Source organism: Mauremys reevesii, linkage group 27 (genome assembly GCF_016161935.1).
Source record: "Mauremys reevesii isolate NIE-2019 linkage group 27, ASM1616193v1, whole genome shotgun sequence".
Lineage (NCBI taxonomy): Eukaryota > Metazoa > Chordata > Testudines > Geoemydidae > Mauremys > Mauremys reevesii.
In genome coordinates, this window is record NC_052649.1 from 2,510,538 (window position 1) to 2,536,637 (window position 26,100).

The 26,100-nt window shown below is 60.4% G+C and overlaps 1 protein-coding gene across 1 annotated transcript; it reads left to right on the forward strand.

Moving 5' to 3' along the window:
• The first annotated feature begins 19,679 nt into the window (after positions 1–19,679).
• LOC120392248 (peptide YY-like) lies at positions 19,680–25,268 on the forward strand. The gene is made up of 4 exons (XM_039516920.1): positions 19,680–19,885; positions 23,300–23,487; positions 24,514–24,594; positions 25,217–25,268. The coding sequence occupies exons 2-4, from the start codon at positions 23,300–23,302 to the stop codon at positions 25,239–25,241; spliced, it is 294 nt and encodes a 97-aa protein (XP_039372854.1). The 5' UTR covers positions 19,680–19,885; the 3' UTR covers positions 25,242–25,268.
• Positions 25,269–26,100: the final 832 nt, after the last annotated feature.

Sequence of the window (26,100 nt, forward strand, 5' to 3'; positions counted from 1 at the left end):
ACGAGCGAAGGGCCTCGCGACATGGCAGCTGCAGTAGTGCCGTAGGGTAGACGCTTCCTACATCCATGGAAGGTTTTTCCATTATAAGAACATGAGAACGGCCACACTGGGTCAGACCCAAGGTCCATCTGGCCCAGTATCCTGTCTTCTGACAGTGGCCAATGCCAGGTGCCGCAGAGGGAATGAACAGAACAGGCAACCATGGAGTGATCCATCCCGTCGCTCATGCCCAGCTTCTGGCAAACAGAGGCTAGGGACACCATCCCTGCCCACCCTGGCTAACAGCCATTGATGGACCTACCCTCCAGGAACTTATCTAGTTCTTTTCTGAACCCCGTTATGGCCTTGGCCTTCACAATGTCCGTGCAATTAATTCACCTCTCCGAGAGGCGGTAGCTGGTTGACGGAAGAATTATTCCATCAACCCGGCTGCATCTAACCCTTGCGCTCAGGGCGGGGATTTGGTCACAGCCCAGTGCGAGGTGGCTAGGTCGATTGAATTTTTAAGTGTAGACCAGGCTTACGTATCGCAGCATGAATCTGCCCCCGTCCTGTCGGTGCTGCCTCACAGCTCCTGCTTCCTCTGGCCACTCGGACTCACGCTCCCCTCCCCTGGGGCGCGTTTTCTTCTTCCTATTGATTGAGCTGCTGCCTCAGATTAGTACTTAATGACTTAGCAGAAGGGGAGAAAAGATCATTGATTTGGTCTGGCCATGGAAATAACTTTGCCTCGTTTCTCGGCGCGCCTCTGGAAGGTCCCTGGGTGAAAAGTGGGGGCTCGGGTGGGCCTGGGGAGCCTTCAGCGCTAGTCCCCCAGCTCAGGTGCGCTCCGGGGCGATTGGTGGGCCCCGGGTGCAATGACCTGGGGTGGGAATAGTGTCTGTCTGGGGTGCAGGGAGTCCGATGGCGGAGCGGACCGAGGACTCCCGGGTGGCACGTAGCAGCGCTTGCTGTTTCTTACCTTGTTTCTGGTTAGAGCGGCTCATTTCCAGGGTTGGGGTGTCAGTGCCTGCTTTGGTTGGGGCCTGGATCCTTAGGAGGCTGCAGGTTCGGAGGGAGGGGCCCTGGCGGAGCTGGGGGGGGCTGGTAGTCAGGATAGAGGGGCCCTGGCAGAGCTGGGGGCTGGCAGAGCTGGGGGCTGGGAGTTGGGATAGAGGGGCCCTGGCAGAGCTGGGGGCTGGCAGAGCTGGGGCTGGGAGTTGGGATAGAGGGGCCCTGGCAGAGCTGGGGCTGGGAGTCGGGATAGAGGGGCCCTGGCAGAGCTGGGGGGTGTGGGAGTTGGGATAGAGGGGCCCTGGCAGAGCTGGGGGTGGGAGTCGGGATAGAGGGGCCCTGGCAGAGCTGGGGTGGGAGTCGGGATAGAGGGGCCCTGGCAGAGCTGGGGGCTGGGAGTCGGGATAGAGGGCCCTGGCAGAGCTGGGGGTGTGGGAGTTGGGATAGAGGGGCCCTGGCAGAGCTGGGGGTGGGAGTCGGGATAGAGGGCCCTGGCAGAGCTGGGGTGGGAGTCGGGATAGGGGCCCTGGCATAGCTGGGGGCTGGCAGAGCTGGGGGCTGGGAGTTGGGATAGAGGGGCCCTGGCAGAGCTGGGGCTGGGAGTCGGGATAGAGGGGCTCTGGCGGAGCTGGGGGCTGGGAGTCGGGATAGAGGCTCTGGCAGAGCTGGGGGGCTGGGAGTCGGGATAGGTGGGCTCTGGCAGAGCTGGGGGTGGGAGTCGGGATAGGGGCCCTGGCAGAGCTGGGGTGGGAGTCGGGATAGGGGCTCTGGCAGAGCTGGGGGCTGGGAGTCGGGATAGGGGCTCTGGCAGAGCTGGGGGCTGGGAGTCGGGATAGGGGCCCTGGCAGAGCTGGGGGCTGGGAGTCGGGATAGAGGGGCCCTGGCAGAGCTGGGGTGGGAGTCGGGATAGAGGGTCCCTGGCAGAGCTGGGAGTCGGGATAGAGGGGCCCTGGCAGAGCTGGGGGGGGGCTGGGAGTCGGGATAGGGGGGCCCTGGCAGAGCTGGGGGTGGGTGGGAGTCGGGATAGAGGGGCCCTGGCAGAGTTGGGGGGGGCTGGGAGTCGGGATAGGGGCTCTGGCAGAGCTGGGGAGTCGGGATAGGGGCCCTGGCAGAGCTGGTGGGGGCTGGGAGTCGGGATAGAGGGTCCCTGGCAGAGCTGGGGGCTGGGAGTCGGGATAGAGGGTCCCTGGCAGAGCTGGGGTGGGAGTCGGGATAGAGGGGCCCTGGCAGAGCTGGGGTGGGAGTCGGGATAGAGGGTCCCTGGCAGAGCTGGGAGTCGGGATAGAGGGGCCCTGGCAGAGCTGGGGGAGTTGGGATAGAGGGGCCCTGGCAGAGCTGGGGTGGGAGTCGGGATAGAGGGGCCCTGGCAGAGCTGGGGGGGCTGGGAGTCGGGATAGGGGCTCTGGCAGAGCTGGGGGCTGGGAGTCGGGATAGAGGCCCTGGCAGAGCTGGGGTGGGAGTCGGGATAGAGGCCCTGGCAGAGCTGGGGCTGGCAGAGCTGGGGGCTGGGAGTTGGGATAGAGGGCCCTGGCAGAGCTGGGGGTGGGAGTCGGGATAGGGGGCCCTAGCAGAGCTGGGGAGGTGGGAGTCGGGATAGGGGCTCTGGCAGAGCTGGGGGCTGGGAGTTGGGATAGGGGCCCTGGCAGAGCTGGGGGTGGGAGTCGGGATAGAGGGGCCCGGGCGGAGCTGGGGGGCTGGGAGTCGGGATAGAGGGGCCCTGGCGGAGCTGGGGGTGGGAGTCGGGATAGGTGGGCTCTGGCAGAGCTGGGGGCTGGGAGTTGGGATAGGGGCCCTGGCAGAGCTGGGGGGAGTTGGGATAGAGGGGCCCTGGCAGAGCTGGGGGCTGGGAGTCGGGATAGGGGCTCTGGCAGAGCTGGGGGCTGGGAGTCGGGATGGAGGGGCCCTGGCAGAGCTGGGGTGGGAGTCGGGATAGAGGGGCCCTGGCAGAGCTGGGGGCTGGCAGAGCTGGGGGCTGGGAGTCGGGATAGGGGCCCTGGCAGAGCTGGGGGTGGGTGGGAGTTGGGATAGAGGGGCTCTGGCGGAGCTGGGGGGGGAGTTGGGATAGGGGCTCTGGCAGAGCTGGGGTGGGAGTCGGGATAGGGGCCCTGGCAGAGCTGGGAGGGTGGGAGTCGGGATAGGGGCTCTGGCAGAGCTGGGGGCTGGGAGTTGGGATAGGGGCCCTGGCAGAGCTGGGGTGGGAGTCAGGATAGGGGCCCTGGCAGAGCTGGGGGTGGGAGTCGGGATAGAGGGCCCTGGCAGAGCTGGGGGCTGGGAGTCGGGATAGAGGGGCTCTGGCAGAGCTGGGGTGGGAGTCGGGATAGGGGGGCTCTGGCAGAGCTGGGGGGCTGGGAGTCGGGATAGAGGGGCCCTGGCAGAGCTGGGGGGGGGAGTCGGGATAGGGGCCCTGGCAGAGCTGGGGTGGGAGTCGGGATAGAGGGCCCTGGCAGAGCTGGGGGGTGGGAGTCGGGATAGAGGGGCCCTGGCAGAGCTGGGGGCTGGCAGAGCTGGGGGCTGGGAGTCGGGATAGAGGGGCCCTGGCAGAGCTGGGGTGGGTGGGAGTCGGGATAGGGGCCCTGGCAGAGCTGGGGTGGGAGTCGGGATAGGGGCCTGGCAGAGCTGGGAGTCGGGATAGAGGGGCCCTGGCAGAGCTGGGGGGGCTGGGAGTCGGGATAGAGGGGCCCTGGCAGAGCTGGGGGCTGGCAGAGCTGGGGGCTGGGAGTCGGGATAGAGGGCCCTGGCAGAGCTGGGGGTGGGTGGGAGTCGGGATAGGGGCCCTGGCAGAGCTGGGGTGGGAGTCGGGATAGGGGGCCCTGGCAGAGCTGGGGGTGGGAGTCGGGATAGGGGCCCTGGCAGAGCTGGGGTGGGAGTCGGGGTAGGGGCCCTGGCAGAGCTGGGAGTCGGGATAGAGGGGCCCTGGCAGAGCTGGGGGTGGCTGGGAGTCGGGATAGAGGGGCCCTGGCAGGTCCCAGGACAGGAATGGGGGCGGGGAAGGGCGGTCTCAGCTCAGGGTGGGGGTGCATCACCGAATCTGCAGGGGGCGATTGTCGGACTGGGACAGCGGCTGGTCAGGCCTCGGGTGCAGCCGCAGAGCGGAACGACCTGAGACTCTGTGGAAAGAACATGCAGGTCCCGGCATCGCCAGTCGCCTCCTCGTTAAAACTCCCCCCGCGTCCCACCCTGCTGTGCGCTGCATCCTGTGCGAGGCCTGGGGTGGGGGGGAGCGTGGGGCTTCCTTTGGCTTTCCCGCGTCCTGGCCAGGGTGAATCGTTGGGGGACATTTCCCAGGAGTTGAAAGTGACCCAAAGAAGCAGGTGATTTCACATAAACTCCACGCCCGGCGACGGGCGAGACTCGGAGCCAGGTCCCTAGGGCGGGAGGCAGGCGGGCGTGCGGAGAGGCAGGGCCCTCGCCAAGGGCACGGGAAGCTGGTCCGTGCCAGCAGCTCAATCCCCTGCTTGGCAGGCGGCAGGTGGGGAGCCCGTCGGCTTCTCAGAGCAGCGTGACGCCGTGTGCAGTGATCCGACCGCACACCCGCCTCTCCCTCCTACGTCCGACCCCAGCCTGGCCCCCCCGCTGCTCTCGAGCCAGCGGCCCTGATGGATTGGAAAGATTCGAGGTGGCATCCAGTGCCAGACCTTCCTCAAATGGAGAGAGCTCTGCCCGTGGGCCGGGGCTCCCGTCCCTGCCTCCGCATGGGGTGGAAAGAGGTGCCCACCCCCCCGCCTCTGGGTTGAGTTCTCCCTCGCTCAGCCATGGGGGGTGAGGGGGGGTCCAGTGGCGGGAGGTGTTTCCCATGAAGTTCCCGGCAGAGAGGATGTGGGGTGGCACCCCCAGAAAAGGGAGGGTCCGTCCAGTGCCCAGAGGCCCTGCTGCTCCTGCCGACGCCAGGTCAGCCCAGCTGGGGAGGGACAGACTGTCCTTGGGGTGGGTTTAAAGGGCGTTTTGACTTATGGGCTGGGGGATCCCTGGGGGGCTGTTCCCTTCTCGACCTGTGAATGGCTAATTGCTCGTGGGCTGAGCCAGCTGGTGTCAATCAGCAGAGAAGGAGCCTCGTCCTGTGGGGAGGGGGAGGGGCGCTAGCCGGATACCTGGGTTCAATTCCACTGCAGGGTTCCTGGGTGATTTTGGACAGGTCCCACAGGACCAGATGTTTCAAGGTATTTAGGCACCTAGTGGATTTTCCAGGCACCTAAGGAGGTCAGGCACCAAACTCCCATCGGTCTCAATGGAACGGAGGTAACTGACCTGCCTAGGGAGTTTGGAAAGTCCCACTAGGCACTGGGCCCTTTGGAAATCTGGCCCTTCACCTCTCTGGACGAACAGCCCTGCCCTCCACAGGGCCTGGAAGAGGAGTACAGTAACGACTGGGAGGTGCTCGAATCCTACGGCAGCTGGGGGCCAGGTCTGCCCCTACGCTAGCTTGCGTGGCACCACTGGCTGTGGGAGACATCATGGGCTAGTGCACTGGGTGTGTTCTAGTCCCAGCTCTGCCACTGACCTACTGGGTGACCTTGGTCACGTCGCTTTCCTCTGATTCTCCTTCCATCTTGTCTCTTTGTTGGGGGCCAGCACCTGGCCTCAGTGAATAATAATGGACTCAGTGGAGCTCTGTGGATTTGTAGCAGCTGCGGATCTGGGCCCCTGGGTTCCTTTTCACCCCTGGACAGAGCGGGAAGCCCCCGGAATGCACCCTGCCCTTTTTTGCTGCCTATCTTCTCAGCACCGCCTGTGGGGACGTCTCCCACGGTCCCCGCCACCGTCCTCATCTCTGCTTTGGGGACGCCGCGTCCTTCCCGCTCCTGAGAGGCTCTTCCGAAAAACCAACCGACCCCAGCGCGCATGAGAAACCAGCCGGGGAGTGTGTCCGCTTCCCAGAGCTGGCAGCGCCCAGGCAGTCACCAGCGCCAGCCGGCTGCAGCGCGCCAGCTCGGTCCCCTGGCACCAGGCGAGGGAGGTGGAAGAGAGCTTGTGGGGGGATCTGGACGTCCTTTCTCTGCCTCCCAGCAAAGGACACAGCGGATGCCCGGAGAGACTCTGGAGAACAGCCTGGCGTGTGCTGCAGTGGAAAGGCACCAGCGCTTCTCCCAGGCAGGCGATTGCATCACGGCTTTGGGGGCTGAATTGAACCTGTGGTATCATTGTGACCTGATGATTATTTATTACTGCAGGACCCCCAGCTGCGGACCAGGCCCCCCGTGTTGCCATTGCCCCACTGGGGCTAGTTCCCCTGGCGGGGGGCTTGCTGGGTAACTGGGGGGAGCCGTTGGCTCAGGCGTGCGGCTAATTACAACAGTGCACTGAACAAAGAGAGGAAATGAGGCATGTTCCCTGGCAGGGGGTGCGTGAAGGGCACTCCAGGCACTTGTCCTGACACCCCTGTGTATCCCCCCTCTGGCCCCATCTCTCCGCCTGTGTGGGCCGTCCTCTCTCCTTCCTCCCTGTCTGTCTCCATCCCCCTCTCGGGCTGGGAGTCGGGAGCTCTGCTCCCCACACCGACAGAGAACGGGGAGCTATCCGGCCTGCTCCCCACCGGCCATATCCACCAGTCTGGGCTGGTGGGGAGAAGGTCCCTCGTCCGGGGAAGCCCCATTCTGAGAACCCTGAGCCTGGGGACCCTCTAATCTGAGAGGCCCCATCCAGGAGACCCCTCAAACCAAAGCCTCCGACTCCAGACCCTGCTGCTAGAGACCCCCCAGCCCCAAGGGGCCCTGGTGAAGGAGACCCTCCTGTCTCCGTGTCCCTTCGGCCGAAGAGGCCACAGGGCCCAAGCGGGGCCATGATCCAGCAAAGGATCCCAGGTTCTAGGCGTGGGATCCAGGTTTCCAGCCGGTCCCACGGCAGCCGTGCCAGGGCGAGCTGGCCTGTGGCTCCGTCCTAGCCGTGATGGCAGTGAGAGCTGGTACCTCTCCACGCTCCCTTTCCCTTGCCACGGGAGCGCGTCTCCTCTTGACTTCTAGCCCCGTCCTGGCTCCGGCAGCCCGGGAGTTCGATGCTTCGCCTGCGACGTGGGCGTCTGGCGAGGCCGAGGGCAGGAGGGGAGCGGCTCAGGGTGGGTAATAAGCTCTGATTGCGGCCGGCAGGGCACCAGCCTTCCCTGGGCCGTGGGCAGGGGAAGGGCAGGTCCTGGCTGGAGATCAGGGAGGCGCCGGGGAGGGAGCGGATGCTCTGCCTTTCCAGGGAGCTGGGAGTGGCCGCTCTGATCCAAGCTGGCCTGGGGCAGTGGGGATCCAGCATCGACCCCGTCCGGAGCTGGGCTCCCCAGACAGCTTGGGGCCAGCTCAGCTGGCTGAGGCAGGCGGGAGAACAGGGCCCCTTTGGCTGAGCCGGCAACTGCCTCTCTCAGGGGCTTGGGCCAAGACGCTGAACAGGGACTTTGGGGGCCTGGTGGTGCTCAGCACCTCCTGGAATCCAGATCCCTGTCAGGGGTCTCAGGCTGGTCTCCGACACCTTGGCCTTGGTGTTAGAGACCCTTGGCTGCGGGGGCCTGATTCCCCCCCCAGGCGTAAAGCCTCCCCTTCCACCCCGGCTGTGAGGTGGAGAGCCCGAGTTCCCTGCCTGGCACCCGCCTGAGCGGGGTGGGTGGGGGGATTTGACTTTCCCGGCTGCCGTGCCTGCCCACCGGGCTGCAGGCACCTGCATCACACAGCGAAATCCTGCAGCGGGCACCCAGCTCCGCTCTCCGACGCACAGACCCTACGGCCAGTCCGAGCCTCCGGGGGCAGAGGTGTGACCGAGGCCACCTGTGCAGTGTGCGCGTGTGGGCACGGCTGTTGGTGCACTAAGGGGTGTGTGAGATTCTACAGGGGGTGCGTGCGTCTGTCTTGATTTGTGGGTGACAGATACACCACACTCTGCACTGCAGCGGGGTGTACGGGGCTGTGTGTCTGGGTGTGCGAAGGCATCAGAAATGTGTGTGTATCTGAGAGCAGGTGTGTGTGTGTGTGGGAGACTGTGTTGGTGCAGGGTGGTGGGAAAGTGCAGGCGACCGCCAGTGTGTGACGGTGAGCACAGGCGTGTGTATGAATGAATATGTGTGAGCCTAGCTGTGTGGGTGAGTGTGCCGGGGGGTGCCGGGAGCTCTGGGTTCCCAGGGCCGGCCAGGTTTCAGCCCCATCTCGGCAGCCCCGGGCTGTAGGTCGGTGCGAGGTCCCGCCGTGCACCGGAGCTCCTCCGGGGTGAGGGGAGGGTCATTCCCCACCAGGCAGCCGGCCTCTCTGCTCCTGACCTTTCGAGGTGCACGGTTCTGGCTCCGAGTCAGAGGAGCGTAAATACCAGGGCTGGGAAATGCGAGGGCTGGCAGGGGCCGCGCTGGCACCAGATGACAGGCGTGCGATGTCGAGTGTGGGAAAGGCCGACGGAGCACCGGTGGGAGCAGCCCTGCCCCCTGCCGATTAGCCCCGGTGGCCAAGCTGGGGTGGCTTGGTGGTGATCCCACCTAAGCACCCACTGAGGGACTGGGGGGCTGTGCCAGCCAGATGGCCCAGGCAGCTACCTCCGGGGCGGGACTAGGCAGCTGTTTAAAAGCTCACAGGAACACTGCACGCTAGGTTAGGACAGGGAGCAGAGAATTCAGGAGAGTTGAAATCAGAGATTAGGAAGGGGTCCTGGCAGGCTGAGTGGACGTGACCAGGACCCCAGCATTAATCTCTCTGCACTGGAGCTCGGCGGGACTTTGGGCTTTACACAGGCGTGTGCTGTATGATTCCCAGCCCCGTGCTGAGCATCAGGGCAGGTTCTCCGGCTGACCCACTGCTCCTGCTCTGACTCCTTGGCTCTCGCCAGGCAGCCTTTACGTCCCTCCCCAAATACCTCCTCTGCCGTCCACACGTCCCTTCAGCCCCCGCACTGAGCCTGCCACATGCCCCCCCCCGGCTGCTCCCTTCTCCGCGTCGCTCTGACAGCCCAGCTCCGGGCCCGCAAATCCTTCCTGACAGAGGGTCGGGGGGCAGCGACGGCCTGTCAGCCGAGGCGAAGGGCGGCTGACATGTAGCAGGACTGTGCCTCCGAGGGACAGCCCGGCGTGGGCAAGGAATGATGCCCTGTCCCCCCGAGCGGCAGAGGCAGGCGGAGGGGTGCTGGGACGCTAAGCACTGTGGATGGGCAGCGGAGATCTGGTGGGGGAAGCGAGGCACCAGCCGCCCCACTTGGAGATGGCGCATCGGAACCGGAGACCCGATTCTGACCTGGATGGGTCTGAACTTACTTATCGCCTGCTCCTGGGGCCGGGCCCAATCCCTTTGCCGCTTCCCTGATGAGTTGGTCAGGGCTCAATCACCTTCCAGGTGAGTGTTGTGGATGCCATTGGCTGGCTCAGGCATCTAGGCAAGGATGCGTCGCTGACCCCTCTGTGGCCCTGTTTCCTCTGAGCCGGAGAACAGCTCCGAGGCCAGGCCCCGACCGACCCAGTCCTTCCGGTCTCTTCGATATCTCGGCTCCCCCAGGCCTCCTTGCTGAGTGTGATGGAGGAAGAGGCGCGTGCAAAGCGGTTTCACCCCCGACGGCGTGCGAGAGCGCGTGTGCGAGACGGTGCCTGAGCGGGTGGAATGGTGAGAGTGAGATTGTGAGCGTCCGAGGGAGCACGTCGGGACGTGTGCGAGGTCAGAGATCGGGAGCTGAGTGTGTTAGTGTCAAAGCTTGGGAGAGTGCGTGTCAGCATGCCTGGCCGTGAGCGGGTGTGAGCGGACGGGTACGAATGAGTGAGGGCGGAGGGCGAGGATGCATAAGGGAGTGTCACAGCACAGGCGTGCCTGAGGGCATTTGAGCAGATGGGCCCGGGAGAATGGATGTGTGTGTCCGTGTTCAGGTGTGTGTGGGAGAGATTCGCAATTGTTCACCCCCCCCCATTCGCACCCACATGTGCACAGACACTGCTCCCACGTGCGCTCACACCAACACACCCGGCTATCGCTATGTGTGTGGGGGGGAGAGCGGCGATATCTGTTGAACCCCCTCCACAGGGCCTCTGCTCCGCATAGCCCCAGCTCCCAATCGCTCGTTGATTTCAAGAGGAGATATAATGTCTTAAATCTCCGCTCGCTGACTGGGGCCATTAGAGCAAATGGGAAAAGCGTTCACCTCTGGGTTACCGCTGTGGCAAAGCGGCTGCGTTATTTATTTGGTGGGGGCTTTAACGTCTCTTTGTCAGAGCTGCTGGCTGGTAATTGATATCTATGATGCGATTTGTCAGGCGCCCGCGTCAGCTCTCGGTATCATGTGTCCTGCGTCCTGATCTGGGTCCTGATGTATCGGCCTGGCTCAGGCTGCCTCGACCCTGAGAAACCCCCTCAGGGCCTTTGAAGAGGGCAATGAGTATTTGCTTCTGTCTACTTAAAATGATGGGATAGGAAATAAAGAAAGAACTTGCGTAATAATTCTCTGCCCACCTGTCCAGGGGTCTCAAAGCTTCTTACTAACATTAATTCATTAAACCTCACAACCCCACTTGGGGGGCAGGTGGGTATCATTACCTCTGTGTCATAGAAGGGGAAACTGAGGCACAGAAAGGGCTGAGCTGGGACTAGACCTCAGGAATCCGGACCCTGCTCTAACCACTAGACATCACTCCCCTGTGGAGCTGGGGTTCTAACCCAGGTGTCCCGCCGTAGCCACTAGACCACGCTGTGCTGGGAATAGACCTCAGCAGTCCTGGCTTCCGTTTGCCTGCTCTGAACACTGGTCCTCACTCCCGCCCAGAGCTGGTCGGAGAACCCAGGAGCCCTTTGCTTTTACCACCGCTCGCCCTGGTGATTGCATGGGCTCAGGTTTGAGCCCAGAGTTTGCCAGGGGCTGGGTACATAACCCACCACGGGCAGAGAAGGGGCATCTGCCACGCTGCTAGGTGGCCTGCCCCAGATGACGGGCTCTCGCTGGAGCTCAGACAGAAGGCCAGGAGCAGCTTGACGCGTAATCCGGTGTGGCTCAAACAATGGTAACTGAGCCGCTGGGTACGCCAGCAAACTGACACATCTTTATACACCTCAGGAGTCCCACTGGAATAGTTCCTGCCCTTGTTTCTCTCTGTGTCTCTCCCCCTTTTCTTTATTTTTCTTTTCTCTGGTCTGTCTAGCTCTTTTCCCACTTCCAACTCAGCCCGGAGGGAGTCATTTGGATTGACACAAAATCAACAAACATTATCAGAGGGTTAGCAAACGGGACCTGTGAAGAAAGGTTGAAAGGAAGGGGAACATTTAGTCTAGAGAGGAGAAGGCCAAGCAGGGACAGGATAACAGTCTTCAAATAGGTAAGAGGGTGTGATAAAGAGGACAATGATCGATTGCTTTCCGCGGCCACCCAGGGTAGGACAAGAATCAATTGACTTTTTGCAGCAAGAGAGATCTAGGTTAGATATTGGGGAAAACTTCCTGAGGATAAGGCCAGGTAAGCACTGGACCAGGCAGCCTACGGGGGTCAGGGAGTCCCCATCATTGGCAGGGCTGTAAGAACATGATGGGGTGTGGGTTTTTGGGTGGAAACAGCAACTTTTAACACATGCAACTTCTTAGCGCCGCCGCAGATTTGAGTGGTGTTGCAACCTGGTGCCCGGGGTCGTGATGCCACTCAGCTGCGGCCCGGCCTCCCCTGGGTTGTGCTTGCCTTTGGCGCATGGTGTCTCCTCTGGGCTGCTGCCGGTGTACCTTGAAAGAAGGTGCTGGGGCTTGTGTGGGGGTGTGCGCCCGGGGGTGGCGCTCCCGGTAGGGGCTGGCATTCCTCGGGAAACAGGGTGAAGGGAAACCAGAGACTACGCCCCGCAGGGGAGCATCTGTCGAGTGCTACGTTGACATGCTGGTGTCTGACCGCACCAAAGCCACAGCCGCAGCCACTGACTCAAAACCTCACGACTTTCTTGCAGCCTGACTCGGGTCTGCGCAGAAGGCAAAGGCTGGACTCCATCAGCTGGCCAGCGAGGCACGACTCTGGTGGGAGCGGGTGGTGCCTCACCTGCCTTGGGTTAAACGATGTAGTGGTAGAGAGCTTGGCCAATGCTCCGACGGTTGCTACAGCCAGGGTGCGTTGTTGCTCCAGGCAGCCCGGACGATCAGCCCCGGGGTCTGAACACCCAGGGGAGCCTTGCCCGGGGGTGTAACCGACCACACTGCAAAGCCCTGCCCGAGGGCGGGCGTCCTCGCCCATGTGTGCTGCTAGAAGTTCGGGGGAGGATGTATCCCATGGTGCTTTGTGCCCCTCTCCATTGATTAAACACAGAAAACTGCCCAGAGTAATACAGATCAACATAACTATAAACTGGATTTTCAAGAGGATACAGTCTCTGCTGTTCTTCCCTTGCTTTTTTGACTTGGAGCCAGAGTCTAGCCGTCTCCTTCTCAGCAGCCAGAAGCTCCAGATGCCCTTCACGAGCTCTTTCTTCTCTCTCAGCAGCCTCTTTCTCCAGCTGGGCCAAGGCTTGCTTCTCTTCCATTCGAATTTCTGCCAGTTTTTGCTTATGTTCAAACTGCAGGCTGTCTCTCAAGGCTTGCAGTTTCATTGCTTTTCCTGATGCTTTCTGGCTCATGGTCACTGATCTTTAACCCGCAAAACTCTCAATCCCAAATTTCAAATTTGAATAGCGTGGGGTTCTGGCCCAAAGCTTAACTGACCTGGTTCTATGGGTCCAAGCACGACTACGCCACGGTTCTGGCGGGACCCAACTGAGAGAGCCAATTCAGGACAAATCACTTAAACAGGGCAGTCACAGCCCTAGGCTGGGGTTTTTCCACCTCTAAGGCAAACCAAACCAGCCAGACAAAAGGGACTTCGGTTTCACCCCACGGGCTAACCACAAGCAATTTCCTTAGACACTCCAGTCTCCCAGTATCACCACCAGTGCCACTCGTCCTGGGGATGAATGGTTATGAAAACCAACACCCCAATAAAAGAAAACGGTTCTCTCAATCCCAAAGAATCAAGCCTCAGACCCAGGTCAATAGACACATCAGATCTTACCCACAAATCACACTGTTGCCAATCCTTTAGAATCTAAAATCTAAAGGTTTATTCTTAAAGGGAAAAGGTAGAGATGAGAGCTAGAATTGGTTAAATGGAATCAATTACGTGCAGTAATGGCAAAGTTCTTAGTTCAGGCTTGTAGTAGTGATGGAGTAAACTGCAGGTTCAAATCAAGTCTCTGGAACATCCCCTGCTGGGATGGGTCATTCAGTCCTTTGTGCAGAGCTTCAGTTTGTAGCAAAGTCCCTCCAGAGGTATGAAGCAGGATTGAAGACAAGATGGAGATGAGGCATCAGCCTTTTATAGTCTTTTCCAGGTGTAAGAATACTTCTTTGTTCTTACTGTGGAAAATTACAGCAAAATGGAGTCTGGAGTCACATGGGCAAGTCCCTGCACTTCGCTGAGTCACAAGGTGTGTCTGCCTTCTCTCCATGGGTCAATTGTGTAGCTGATGGTCCTTAATGGGCCATCAAGCAGGCTAGGCAGAGCTAACACCAACTTGTCTGCAGTGTCACCCAGAAGCGGAGCACGAATACAAAATACAGACAGTCCAGAGCCAATACTTATAACTTCAACTACAAAATGACACCTACAGACAGACACCATAATCATAACCAGCAACCCAGAACCTGCTCTTAGACACCTTAGATGACCCCCTTTACCTAAGATTTGGTGCCACTACAGGCCCTTGGTTGCAAACCATGTTCTATATGGTCCCAGTTTATATCGATAACGTCACAGTATCCCATGGTGCTTTGTGCTGCACTGGAAGCTGAGCTGCTCTGTCGTTCTTTCCCAGTGAAAGTTGTGGATGAACTTGTCTGCCCCTCTGGGCCCATGGGGGGAATTGTGGGAAGGCATTGGAGGACTATCAGCATTCGAGTGGCTTAGCCAGCATCCTGGTTGTAAAGAGGGCAGGTTACCAGCCCTAATGAAAGCAGCCCCAGGAATCTAATCTTATCCCCCCAGCCGGGCCAGCTAGCCTGGGTTGAAAGCGCCACCCCACTCCGGTGGGAGGGGTTTGTGTGTGGACGGGAGGGGGGTTTAGGAGCAGCACCCAGGTCAGAGCCTGGGCTAACGCCGCAGTAAAGACAGCCCCTGAGTGGGGCAGCATTGGCGAAGGTGGGAGATTTCCCAGAGGAGTCGGGTGCTGGTCTGCAGGGACTGAAGGCAGGACCATTGGCTCGAACACACCGAGCTGCTATTGCGTGAGCTGAGTGGCCACGCGGCGCCTTGGAGGCGTCAGTGATCGGGGCACGAATGGAGAAGTGGTGGCAGCTTTGGGTGCTTTTCAGTACCCAGATTAGCCTGCTCCTCGGAGGCGTCGAGCATCCACAGCTCCCTCCTGGACTTGTGGGTACTCAGCACCCTCTGAAAATCAGGGCCCAGCCAGCTCCAACTGGCTCCCCAAACCAGGGGCTACATCTGAAAAATGCCCAGCTTAGCCTCTCCGTGCCTCGGTTTACCCATCTGCAGCCAGGCGGGGGGGGGGGAATGATATTGACCAGTCTCAAGGGGATGGAGAGGAGCTGCCTTGATGCTGTCTGTCTGGGGCAGCCAGATCCTTGATGGGGGCTCCTTGGAATTCATAAAATACAAATAAATCATAACAAGGGAATGATTGTAAGTCGCCTTGAGATTCTGTTATGAAAGTGCCAGTGTATTAGCTGGTCCATATTCAGGGAAAACGCCCCTGGGACTTCAATGAGAATTTTGCCTGAGAGGGAAGGAGGCAAATCTCTTGGGATCCAGCCCCTTGCTCTTAATGCCAAATCCATAAAGAATTAGTCACCCCCCCCCACGCCGAGTTGGGGTTTAATGAAACTGAGCTGCAAAGGGCAACTCATCAGTCCATAAAGGGGCTTTGATGACTATTGATCGGACCAGGAAACTTTCCTGGAGAATAATCAGAGTCTTAATGAGAGATCCGATCGCGGAGCGGTGATTAATTAACTAATTACTCACCTTTCTAATTATGGGGCTGAGCTGGTTGGCCATGTGTGCGATTGCACGCGCGCGTGTGTGTGTGTAAATCATTTGGAGCTTGTTTTATGTCGGTTCTTTTTTTTTAAATGAACTTTTATCAAACGCTTGGAAGGAGTGGGAGTGCCAGGCCCAGAGCGGGGTGCCAGCAAACGTGGTGCTAGGGCGAGGTCCCACCCCATGGGAACTGAGTCTCAGAAGACCTGCGTTCTATTCCTGGCTCTGCTACTGGCCTCGTGGGTGGCCTTGGGCAAGTCATGGCATCCTCCTGCCTCAGTTTCCCCATCTGTAAAAACAGGAATAATGACACTGGTCTCCTTTGTAAAGTGCTTTGAGGTCTACTGCTGGGAAGAGCTATGGAAGAGCTTCGGGGTTCTTGTTCTGTCCCTCTCCTCTGCCCCGGTTGTTAGCTGTGCTGGGCAGGGACTCTGTGTTTGTACAGGCCCTGGCACAAGGCGGTCCCAGCTGGTCTGGTCTCCAGGCACTGCTGTAATAACGATTGCTAATAATGGGCTGGGGTTATCCTAAGCTGGCAGCCGGGGCAGGGGGAGATGTTCGGCTATCACCAGTTGTGGTGATAGCAGCTCCCCAAGGGGTGAGACATTTGAACTGTAACGGAGCAGCCTTCCGGATACCGAGGGCCAGCTCCTCGCCACCAGTTATAATTGCCCCACACAGCCCTTTCCATCCCTAGAGCCCACAGCACTTTACAAAGGAGGACAGGATCGTGATTCCCCATTTCACAGATGGGGAAACTGAGGCACGGCATGGGGCAGTTACTCAGCCAAGCTCACTGAGCAGCCGAGACAGGACTAGAATCCACCTCTCCTGAGTCCCAGTCCAGAGCCCATAAAGCTGCCCCCAGCTGGGTAGCTGGGGGCAGGGATTTCTCTGGTGTGTGAGACGGTGCAGGGTCTGTGGCAAGAGGAATGGTCTGTATGGGGTCATTGGAAGCTGGCATAGGCTAGAGCAGCCCGGAGGTGGCTCTAACTAAAGCAGCCCTGAGGATCAGGGGAGCAGCCCTCTCTTCCCTTGCGTTGCACAGAGCTCTGGCACAGCGGGAGAGCCGGGTGCTGCGGTTCCTTGGCTAAGCCCCCTGCAGTACAGGCTGGCCCGGGGGATGCTGCAGGTGTCTGGGCCGGGAGGCAGATTGCACAGTCCCTGGCTCTCCTTGGCTTCCTGCTCTGTGTAAGCCATGCCAAGGGGCCGGGGAGCGCGGCTCTGCTAGCAGATTGAGGGTGCGGAGCCTGCTGGAAGGGGCAGCTTGTACCGGGCCAGCACCAGGACTCGCGGAATGAGTCCATCAAGGGACGTGGCCTTTGCCTGCAGAGCGCATCGCACGGATGGTTTATCGGGGGCTGATCCCCCTCCCCTGCCGTCCCAGTGCTGAGCGGGCAGGGTAACCCCGGAGGCCTCTCCCCCAGGGCACAGCTGGCTTTGAGATGACTGTCTCAGGTGCTGGGTTACTGGAGGGGTCACTCAGCCAGGCTCTAGGGCTAGGGAGGTGACCCACGCTCCGGGCGCTGCAGCCCTTCCGTGGCTGGGATTTGGGAAAGCTCACGGAGCCACTGCCCGTTCTCTTCCACCCAAGGACGAAGCGCTCATGCCCCCGACCGTGTGCTCCCCTGACGGCAGACGCCAGCTCTCCGGCCGCAGGAGTCAGGCAGCTGCGCTGTGTGTCTTGGAAATATTTCCTGGGGCTGGCTAGGTGAGCGGGCCAGCTCTGTTCCCGTGTCGTGGCCGGTTGGGTCAATACCCAGGGCAGATCCCCAGTGAATTTCCCAAGCGGCAGTGTGGTCCAGTGGCTAGGGCAGCGTAGTGAGACCTGAGTTCTCAACTCACCTCTGCCACTCATTGAGCGCGTGGCCTTGGGGAAGTCCCTTATTCCGTGACTCAGTTTCCCTGTCTGAGCTTGTGCCTGGCTCATCTGTTTCAGCTGGCAGCTGTTTGGGGGCAGGGGCTGTCTCTTGCTAGGTGTTTGAATAGCGTACAGCACGGCCGAGCCCAGAGGCTGCTCACTCTGTCTAATGTCTCCACCCCAGACCCTTTCTTCCATATTGATGACATGACTCCAAGCGTATCCCTCAGCATCAATGGATTTATGCTGACCCTCCCGCAAAGAAAGGCAATGGTTTTAGCCCCATTGTACAGATAGGCAAAGAGAGAGACTGAGGCCCAGATTCTCAAAGGTGTCTAGGCACCTAAATCCCTTTGCGGCTCTGGGTCTAAGTGATTCGCTCAAGGTCACCCAGGGAGTCAGCAGCCAAGCCGGAAATTGACTCCAGTGTCATAACCATTTGCATTACGCAAGCCGCTGAGGAGAGTTTGCCTTTTATGTTCCTGTCCTCCTTTCTCCTCCGCCGCTGAGTCATTACGTCCGCACGGCTGTTTATTTATAGCCATCCCTGCCTCCCCCCTGCCCCCCCCTCCGCTGGCACTGTCCCCCGAACAGCCTTGTGCGGAGTGAGACGGGATCAGCTCCTGACCTGTGTGGATCAGGGTGGGGACAAACGACCGAGCCACGTGGTGCTTGGCATTCACCTCTGCCCGTGTCACCTGCACTCTGCCCACTGCTGCAGCCCGGTCTGGGCTATAGGCTGACCAGAGGTCCCGATTTTATAGGGACAGTCCCGATTTTTGGGGCTTTTTCTTAGATAGGCTCCTATTCCCCCCCACCCCCGTCCCCATTTTTCACCCTCGCTGTCTGGTCACCCTAGCTCCGGCACAGGGGTGTCTGTACTGCCACGAGGAGGCGCGATTGCAGCCGGTGTAGACGTACCCGGCTGTCCAACCGCACTGCGGGCCTAGGCTGACACTTCGAGTCCCAAGCAGCTGCAAACCGCTCCCCTTCCCCCAAATCTTCCCCTTTGGCCCTGAAATGTCGAATCCGCCCGTCCTGCAGGGGACGCTGCTCCGACAGGCAGGCGCGGGCAATGGGCAGGCTGGGCTCATGGACAAGCTCAAGGGGCCATATCTCATGAGCCAAATTGATGCCTCATCCCAGCGGGGGGGGGGAGGGGGCGGGGGGATTTTCCCCTTGGGAGCAGCATGCGGCAGGGCAGGAGGAATAAGATTTTTCCAGCCATGGAAGGGTTTGATGTAGAAAAGGGGAATTCGTTATTTTTTTCCCCTCCCTCCAGGCCAGGCCGGTTGGATTCGGGTTATTGTGGCAACCTTGGCTTGCCAGGCGAAGGGGTTGGAAAACGGCCCCGGTCCCATGCCTTGAAGACAGTCACAGAATACGTGGCACATACAGAATACGCGCTGGTGCGGCACAGGGCCGAGGGGCTAGCGGCGTAGCTCCCCCGCGGCTTCACGCCAGGCGAATAAAGTGCCCACCGCGTGTCATTATATATTATCCTAGCACCGCAAAATCCCCAAATAGGGATCGGGCCCCTGTGGTGCTAGGTGCTGCAGAGACCCACAACGAAAAGCCCCTGCTGGAAAGAGCTTGCAGTCAAAATACCTAGCAACAAAATGTCCTACCCCCCTCCATGCTCTGGAGCTCTCCTAAGCTTGTAGGGTCACATGGAAACACCCTCCAGTCCAGGCATTCTGGGAACACAAGGGTTGAGTTTCTGGCTGGTCCTGGCGAAGGGGGGTAAGGATGAATGTTGGAGGAGCTGGTTGAGCAGCTGTCTGTCTGTCCGTCTGTCTATGGCAGGAAGAAGAAGAAAGATTGAGATGGACTGCGAGGCAAATCGGAGTTGATTATTGGAAAGAAAGAAAGAGAAAGGGGTGGGCTGCATCCGGCCCTCCAGATGTTTTAATTCGGCCCTTGATGGGGGCCGGAGGGGGGACACGCCGCTGCTTCTAGGAGCTGCGTGAGGTAAGCGCTGACTGGAGCCTGCACCCCTGACCCCCTCCCGTGCCCCAACCCCCTGCCCCAGCCCTGATCCCCCTCCTACCCTCCGAACCCCTTGGTCCCAGCACGGAGCCCCGTCCTGCACCCTGAACTCCTCATTTCTGGCCCCACCCTGGAGCCCTCACCCCCGCCCACCGCACCCCAACCCCCAATTTTGTGAGCATTCATGGCCCGCCATACAGTTTCCATATCCAGATGTGGCCCTCGGGCCAAAAGTTTGCCCACCCCCAAGCCATATATTGGTCAACAGAGAATCTGCTTTGACTGCTGTCTGTCTCTGTTCATTTATCTTCCTGTCCATCCGTCATCCCATCTCCTTCCTTCCATTGTCTCCTATCTCTCTCTACAGATGTTGTCGCGTGGTTGGACCCCCTTACAGATCGGGCCTTTCACACTCTGCCCACGCCATCGCCCGACCAGAATCGCTTCACCCACCACTGAAGTGCAGCCACCTCTGGGCTGGAACACGGCGGCTGTTTATCAGCGCTACATAACAGTTTGGGACAGGGCGTGAGGATCCAGCTGGGATGACGGTGGGAATCTGATGCAGAGAAGATGTGGGGGTTTTGGCCAGGACTCTGGGGCTAGCCCCCCGACTCTGCCAGGGGACCCCGAATGAATCTCGGTGCTACACCCCCCCCCCTGGATTCCTGAGTCCAAACACTGCAGCACCCCCACCCTCTCCTGTTCCGACCCGTGCCCACCCGCAGCACCCAGCCGTCCCACCGCAGGCTCCAACCGTCTCTCTTCCCCCACCCCGTGTCCTTTACAAAGGGAAGCTTATCAGCCAGTCTCCCTGGGACTCATCCCAGTGCCCCCTCCCTTGGCACGGACCCGGCTCTCCTTGGGGAGGCACGAGGAGTGGCTGATGGCAGCACATTGATCAGCGAATGCAGGGGGGGGGGGAGAGGGTGAGGGAGGAGCCTTCCTCCTTCCTTACTTCCCCAAGCCAGCAGGGCTATAAAGCCCCTGGGTGGGGAGCAGCCGGCACAGGCTGAACCGTAAGAGCAGCAAGAGGGACTGGAAGCTCCCGGTTCCCCCATCGCATCCAGCTGACGCCCGCAGCTCTCGCTACCTCCTGCACCCCCACACCTGCCCACGGTGAGTAGCTCGGCCAGGGGCTTCGCTTGGGGCCAGGCACTGCCCCTGGAGGTGGGAAGCCGGGCGGGAGGGGGCAGGTTGCCCCCTGTCAGGGCTAAGCTGAGCAAAGAGGGAGGTTGTGGGTGGCGACATGGCCTCCCCGAGGGAAGCAGAGAGACCCCCATTGTTTGGGGCCATCCCAATTCGACTGGGCAACAGGGGGCGGGGGTCAGCTCCACGTCTCTCACTCCCATCAGCTTCCGGGGCGGGGACGGCTATGGGAGTTACTGGCCAAGCAGCGTGGGAATGTGCAGCGCCTGGCACCCAGGGGTCCTGGGCTGCCTAGGTGCTATTGTAATACACCTAATAATGTGCAGCGCCTGGCACTCAGGGGTCCTGGGCTGCCTAGGTGCTACCATAATACACCTAATAATGTGCAGCGCCTGGCACTCAGGGGTCCTGGGCCGGCTAGGTGCTACCGTAATACACCTAATAATGTGCAGCGCCTGGCACTCAGGGGTCCTGGGCTGCCTAGGTGCTACCATAATACACCTAATAATGTGCAGCGCCTGGCACTCAGGGGTCCTGGGCCGGCTAGGTGCTACTGTAATACACCTAATAATGTGCAGCGCCTGGCACTCTGGGGTCCTGGGCCGTCTAGGTGCTACCGTAATACACCTAATAATGTGCAGCACCTGGCACTCTGGGGTCCTGGGCTGCCTAGGTGCTACCGTAATACACCTAATAATGTGCAGCGCCTGGCACTCTGGGGTCCTGGGCCGTCTAGGTGCTACGGTAATTAACATAATAATGTGCAGCACCTGGCACTCTGAGTCCTGGGCCATGCCTAGGGCTCCAAATGTTACCGTAATACACCTAATAATGTACACCACTTGGCCCAACAGGAGTGTTGGGCTGTGCTCAGGGCTAGCAGAATACAAATCATAATAATCAGGAAATCCTGGGGTGGAGGGAACGGGGGTGACTCCTAAAGAGGAGGGTTTGAGGGGCATCTTGCTTTCCCTCCCCCTCCCCACCCTGAAATCTCTCCTGCTTTGAGTCTCAGTTCGTTATTCCCCAGGGAGCAAGGGGGGCTGTCAGCGGAGGGTGATACAGCCTCTCAGGTAGCGGGCGTGAGTATCCGTCTCTTCACGTGGGTCGGGGAACATCTAGAGGGATCTCGTGCTTACTAAGGGGAAACAAGCGTGCCAGGGCCGACCTCAGCCCTGGCGTAAGGCCCTTACAATCAGTGTGTGTGGGGGGGGAAGCCTGCCTCTGTCGAGTTTCTTTTAAACACCTGATTTCAGTGCATCGTCTAAAACCACGGGGGGGCTTGGAAACAGCCCTCGTAGCACAGCGCCCGGCCGATGTAACATTATGGGCGAGTGGTTCCATAGGACATTGTCACAGCAGGTGCATTCTAGTGCAGCGTCTGGCTAGGATGCAAAGCAATTCTGGTTATGGACATGCAGAGGCTGCCTCTGACCGAGCACGGAGCGGACCCCCACCCCGGCCCCTTTTACAGCATGTACGCAGCTGAGAACCACAACACAGAGAGACCCACTCGAATGTACATCCCACGCACATCCAGTAGCACTGCACAGCTAGAAAAGAGCCCGCACACCCGGATACGTGTGTAACAGGCACAGACCCAAAAGGGCCCCATCTCTTTTATCTGTACAGTGCCAGGCGTGCAAAGAGCGTGACAGAAATAACACAGAATAATAGGGGTGTATTTATGCCAGTGTAACTCATTCTCTTCTGTGGCTGATTTGCAGCGGTGGCCCTGAGCTCAGAGGCTGGTCCTCAGTGCGGCGTGTGTCTCTATAAGCCTGGGTGCACAAATGAAGGCGTACGGTGCTCTGGAGTCTAGCTTCAAAGAGCAGTGTATTGATATTCATCCCCCTGTAATCCAGACGGGAAATTGAGGCTGATCTTCGCTGGCGTAAGTCAGTGGTAATGCCACGGAAGTTAATGCTGTGACAGCGGCATAGGTGACAGCAGAATCAGGCTGTTAGTGTTGAACAGCTGCTGTGTTCCACCCCAGAGCTGGCTGCTTTGGGGTGGTGGAGAAGTGACTTGTTTACGGGATGCCAGAGGGAGCCGGGCACTTCATTCAGGCTCCTTTGAAAGCCTCAGCTTTCCGTGCGGTGATACAGCAGGCCAAATTCACCTCTTGGTTACAACCACGCGGCCCTGGAGGGGCTGCCCCAGCATGAAGGAGAGGAGACTTCCGCCGGGACGTGCAAACCCGTGGGGATGAACCTCAGGCCCCGTGTGGAACCGCGGGTCAGGAATCGGAAGGGGGAACAGAAACGGGGACCAGGATGCTCAGTAACTCACGGCCCGGTGCATTTTCAGAAGAACAGGACCGATGGGTTGTCCCCTTTCTTGGTACACGGAAACGTCCCCTGGGCTGGAAGTCTCAGAGGACGAGTGTCACGGAGTGTGGGGGAGTCAGGGCCCTATACCCCCCACCCCCCGCGATCCACCATGACTCCCAGCCAGCCAGTAAAACAGAAGGTTTATTAGACGACAGGAACACGGTCCCAAGCAGGGCCCACAGGCGTAACCAGGCCCCCCAGCTGGGGGGCAAGGATCCCAGACCCCAGACTTGGGGCTCCCTGCCTTCTCCGAGCCAGCCCCAAAAACTGAAACCAACCCCCCGCCCCCAGCAGGCTCTCTCCCCCTCCTTCTCTCCCCCTCCTCCCTTTGGCCAGGTTCCCGAGCAAAGGTGTCGACTCCCCCCGCCCCCCTTCCTAGCTCAGCTTACAGGCTCAGGTACCGTCCCTCACCTAAAGTCACTCCCTGCTCTCCCATCAGACATTCCCAGGTCAACCCGCCCCGCAGGCCTCTAAGGAACCGGGAAGGATCAGCATCCCGTTAGGGGACGGGGCAGGATTGAAGCTGGGCAGCGATTCCTATTGTTATTTGTCTGATAGCAACCAAGGGCAGGCTCCCGAGAGGCAGGACTTCCAATCGAAGTAGCCACCCAAAGGGTGGGAGGGGAAAGAGGCACCCAGAAGGAAAGTGACTGGCCCAAGGCCACCCAGCAGATCGGTGGCAGAGCCAGGGCCAGCACCCAGCTCTCTGCCCCGTGCCCTGCACCACGCGGGCAGGAGTTGACCGATTGCCCCTTGTGCCCCTGGAGTCTCCGCCAAAGCAACAGGGCGTGTTGGCCTTAGAGTGGGGGGGGGGGGCAGATCTGGTTCCGGTCCAAGGTGACCCTTTGCCCCCAGCCGGAACCTTGGAGATTCGGGAAGTTCAGGAGCATGTTTATTGCATCCTCGCACCGGCAGCAACCCCTTCCCCGTCGAAACGCAGCTGCCATGGTGTCCCCCCCATTGCACAGCTGGGGGGGGCAGTGGAGAGGGTGGAAGGGGCGATGTCTATATTCGCGTGGCGTGTTCACCCCCTTTTTTGCCCCGCTCTCAGATGGTCGCCTCTGCGAAGCTCTGGCCCGTGCTGGTTGCCGTGACCCTCTGTGTGCTGTTCTGCTTGGGGGCGCTGGTGGAAGCCTACCCCCCGAAACCAGAGAACCCCGGAGACGACGCCTCCCCGGAGGAAATGGCCAAATACTTCTCTGCCCTGCGGCATTACATCAACCTAGTGACGAGGCAGCGGTGCGTGTGTGCGGGTTGGGCCGTGAGCGCATTTGTGTGTTGTGCACGTGCTAGTGCACGCCCTGGGCGTGCGTGTCTGGACACCAGTGTCTGGGTTTGTGCCTGAGTCTGTGTGTTTGGGCCGGTGTGGGTGTCTGTACGTGTGTGTGTTTGTGCTCTGCACATGGGTGTGTTTATGCTGGGCAGGAATCTCCCTGGGTTTTGTGCAGGAGAGTCTGCGTTTGTGCCCAGGGGTTGCTGTGTCGGGTGCCCGGGGGGAGGGGGGCATGTTTGTGCACAAGCATGGGTGTCTCTGCACCTATCTGTGCACAAGTCTGCGCTCTGGGGGTGATTGTGCGTGTGTGTGTCTTTTTGAGCACGGGCAGTTATGCACAAATGTGGGAATTTGTGCACGACTTTGCCTGTTTTTTTCCCCCCTGTGTGGGTGTGTGTCTGAATGGGGCAGGCGTTTATTCCCCGAGCCCCCGGTCCCAGCCAGATTTGCACCAGATCTGGGTCTGCGGCGTCATTCCCGGCTCCGTGTTCTCACTCTGGTGAGAATCGTGAGTTTCATTCTCCCTCTGCCCTGGATAATCTCCCAGCGTAGCCCGTGGAAGAGGCAGGCTGCCGGGTCCCCCGGCCCCTGGGGGGTCCTTGGGGGAGCACAGCGACGATGGCAGCCATGAAACGGCACATTAGGCACCAGCTCCATCAACACAGCTTGCCGCGTGGGAGCCCATTAGCCAGGGGCTAATACACGCTAATTGCAAACGAGAGGGGGCTGCTTGCAACCCTCCTCTGCCAGGCCCCTCACTTACACATCCCCCCACCCAGCCCCTTCCACACACTAAGACACTCCCGCACTGCCCTCTCCACACACTCACACCCCCCTCGCACACTCAGACACCCCCCCATGCCCTGTGCCCGCCCTCCCTGCGTCCTGGCACACTCCACTCTCATTGATGCCGTCTGCCCCCCATCTGTGCCCCTTCCTGCCTCCAGCAGGCAGCGTCCGTGAACCCAGTGCTCTGTTTAACTGCCTCCCAGGTACGGGAAGAGATCCAGCCCAGAGGCCTTGATGTCCGAGCTGCTCTTTGGGGACAGCAGCGACCACACCGGCAGATCGCGGTGAGCACGTCCCCGGCCTCGGAGGTTCCCTTCGCTCCAAAGTCGGCACTACCCCCCACCCCCACACACACTCCAGGGTGGCAGGGGATGCACTGGGACCCTGTCCATGCTGTCGTCCGAGTGTCCCCCATTGTCCTACACCACCCCTGGGAGCCGGCCGCTTGGGGGACCCTAGATCTGAGGAGAGATCTGGAGCCGATGGCCCTTGGGGGCTGGCTCAACCCCCGCCCAGTGAGGGGACTTGGAATCCGGATCCAAACTCCATGGCTCGGGCCCTACATGGGTGGGACAGGTTTTGGGGGGAGGCTAGGCTGTGGTACAGGGAGGGGTGGTCCCCATATGCCCCAACCCCTCCCCAACCGCCAGGCCGGCCCTGCCCTCCCCGTAGGCTGGGGGAAGGGGAAAGTGTATCCCAGTGGCGGAACTGGGGCGGGGGGCTGCCGGGAGCAGGGGGCTGCCTCCTCCCTGCTCGTGGGGGTCAGCGACTGGCTGCTCTGTGGGGCGGAGGGAGAGACGGGGATAAGGCTGAGGGGGCCGAGCTTGAGGAGGGGGCTGGTGGGGAGGGAGGTGGGGGCTCTGCCTGATGTTGCCCCGGTGTCTAACTCCCCACTCTCTCCGGCAGGTACGAGGACTCCTACCTATGGTGATGGGCTCCCCCCCTCCCCGCCCCCCACGGCCTCTTTTTAAATGTTCCGAGTCTTTTGGTGTCATTTGCGTTTTTAATTGAGTCCTGAGGAGCTGGAAACCTCTCTGCGAAGAAGGTCTTCCCTCCCCCCCCGCCCCCCGTTGCCGGCCCCCGCCCCCGCCCCCGCCGAGGCACCGAGACCTCCCCCCGGACAGCACCTGGAGAAGTGCCCGAGGACAGCCCGGTGCTGAGGACCGCCCCTCCCCCCCACGGCGGGGGTCACAGGGACGGATGTGGGCCCTGGGGGGTGGGGCGGGGCGGTGGGGGCCTCTCCGGGTTGTCGTTGTAATGATGTCTGTGTGCCGTGGCCAGTCTGAGCCGCTGGATCCCGACCCCTCGCTGTCCCCCCCCGAATCGGGTTGATTTCATTTTGTACGTCATTTATATACATATATTTCCAGTGGAGTCTCTGGTCTCTGCCTCCATAATAAAGAGCAAGTTGAACGGAAACCACCGACGCCTGGAGTGTTTCTGTCCCTCCCCAGCAAAGGCCGCAGGGCCGGGAACCCGGGGGTAGGAGGAAGGTCAGACGGGTGGAAGGGCTGGACGGAGGCTGTCACGTCCCACAGCACCAACCCATTAACAGAGAGAGATGGGTGTATGGGAAGGGACGGGTAGACAGAGAGATTAGATAGGTCCCTACAGAGATGGATGGATGTGGATAGACAGACAAATGTGGGGATGGCCAGATAGAGTAGATGGGTTCAGGGGCAGCTCCAGGCACCAGCACGCCAAGCGCGTACCTGGGGCGGCAAGCCACGGGGGGGGCGCTCTGCCGGTCGCCACGAGGGCGGCAGGCAGGTTGCCTTCAGTAGCTTGCC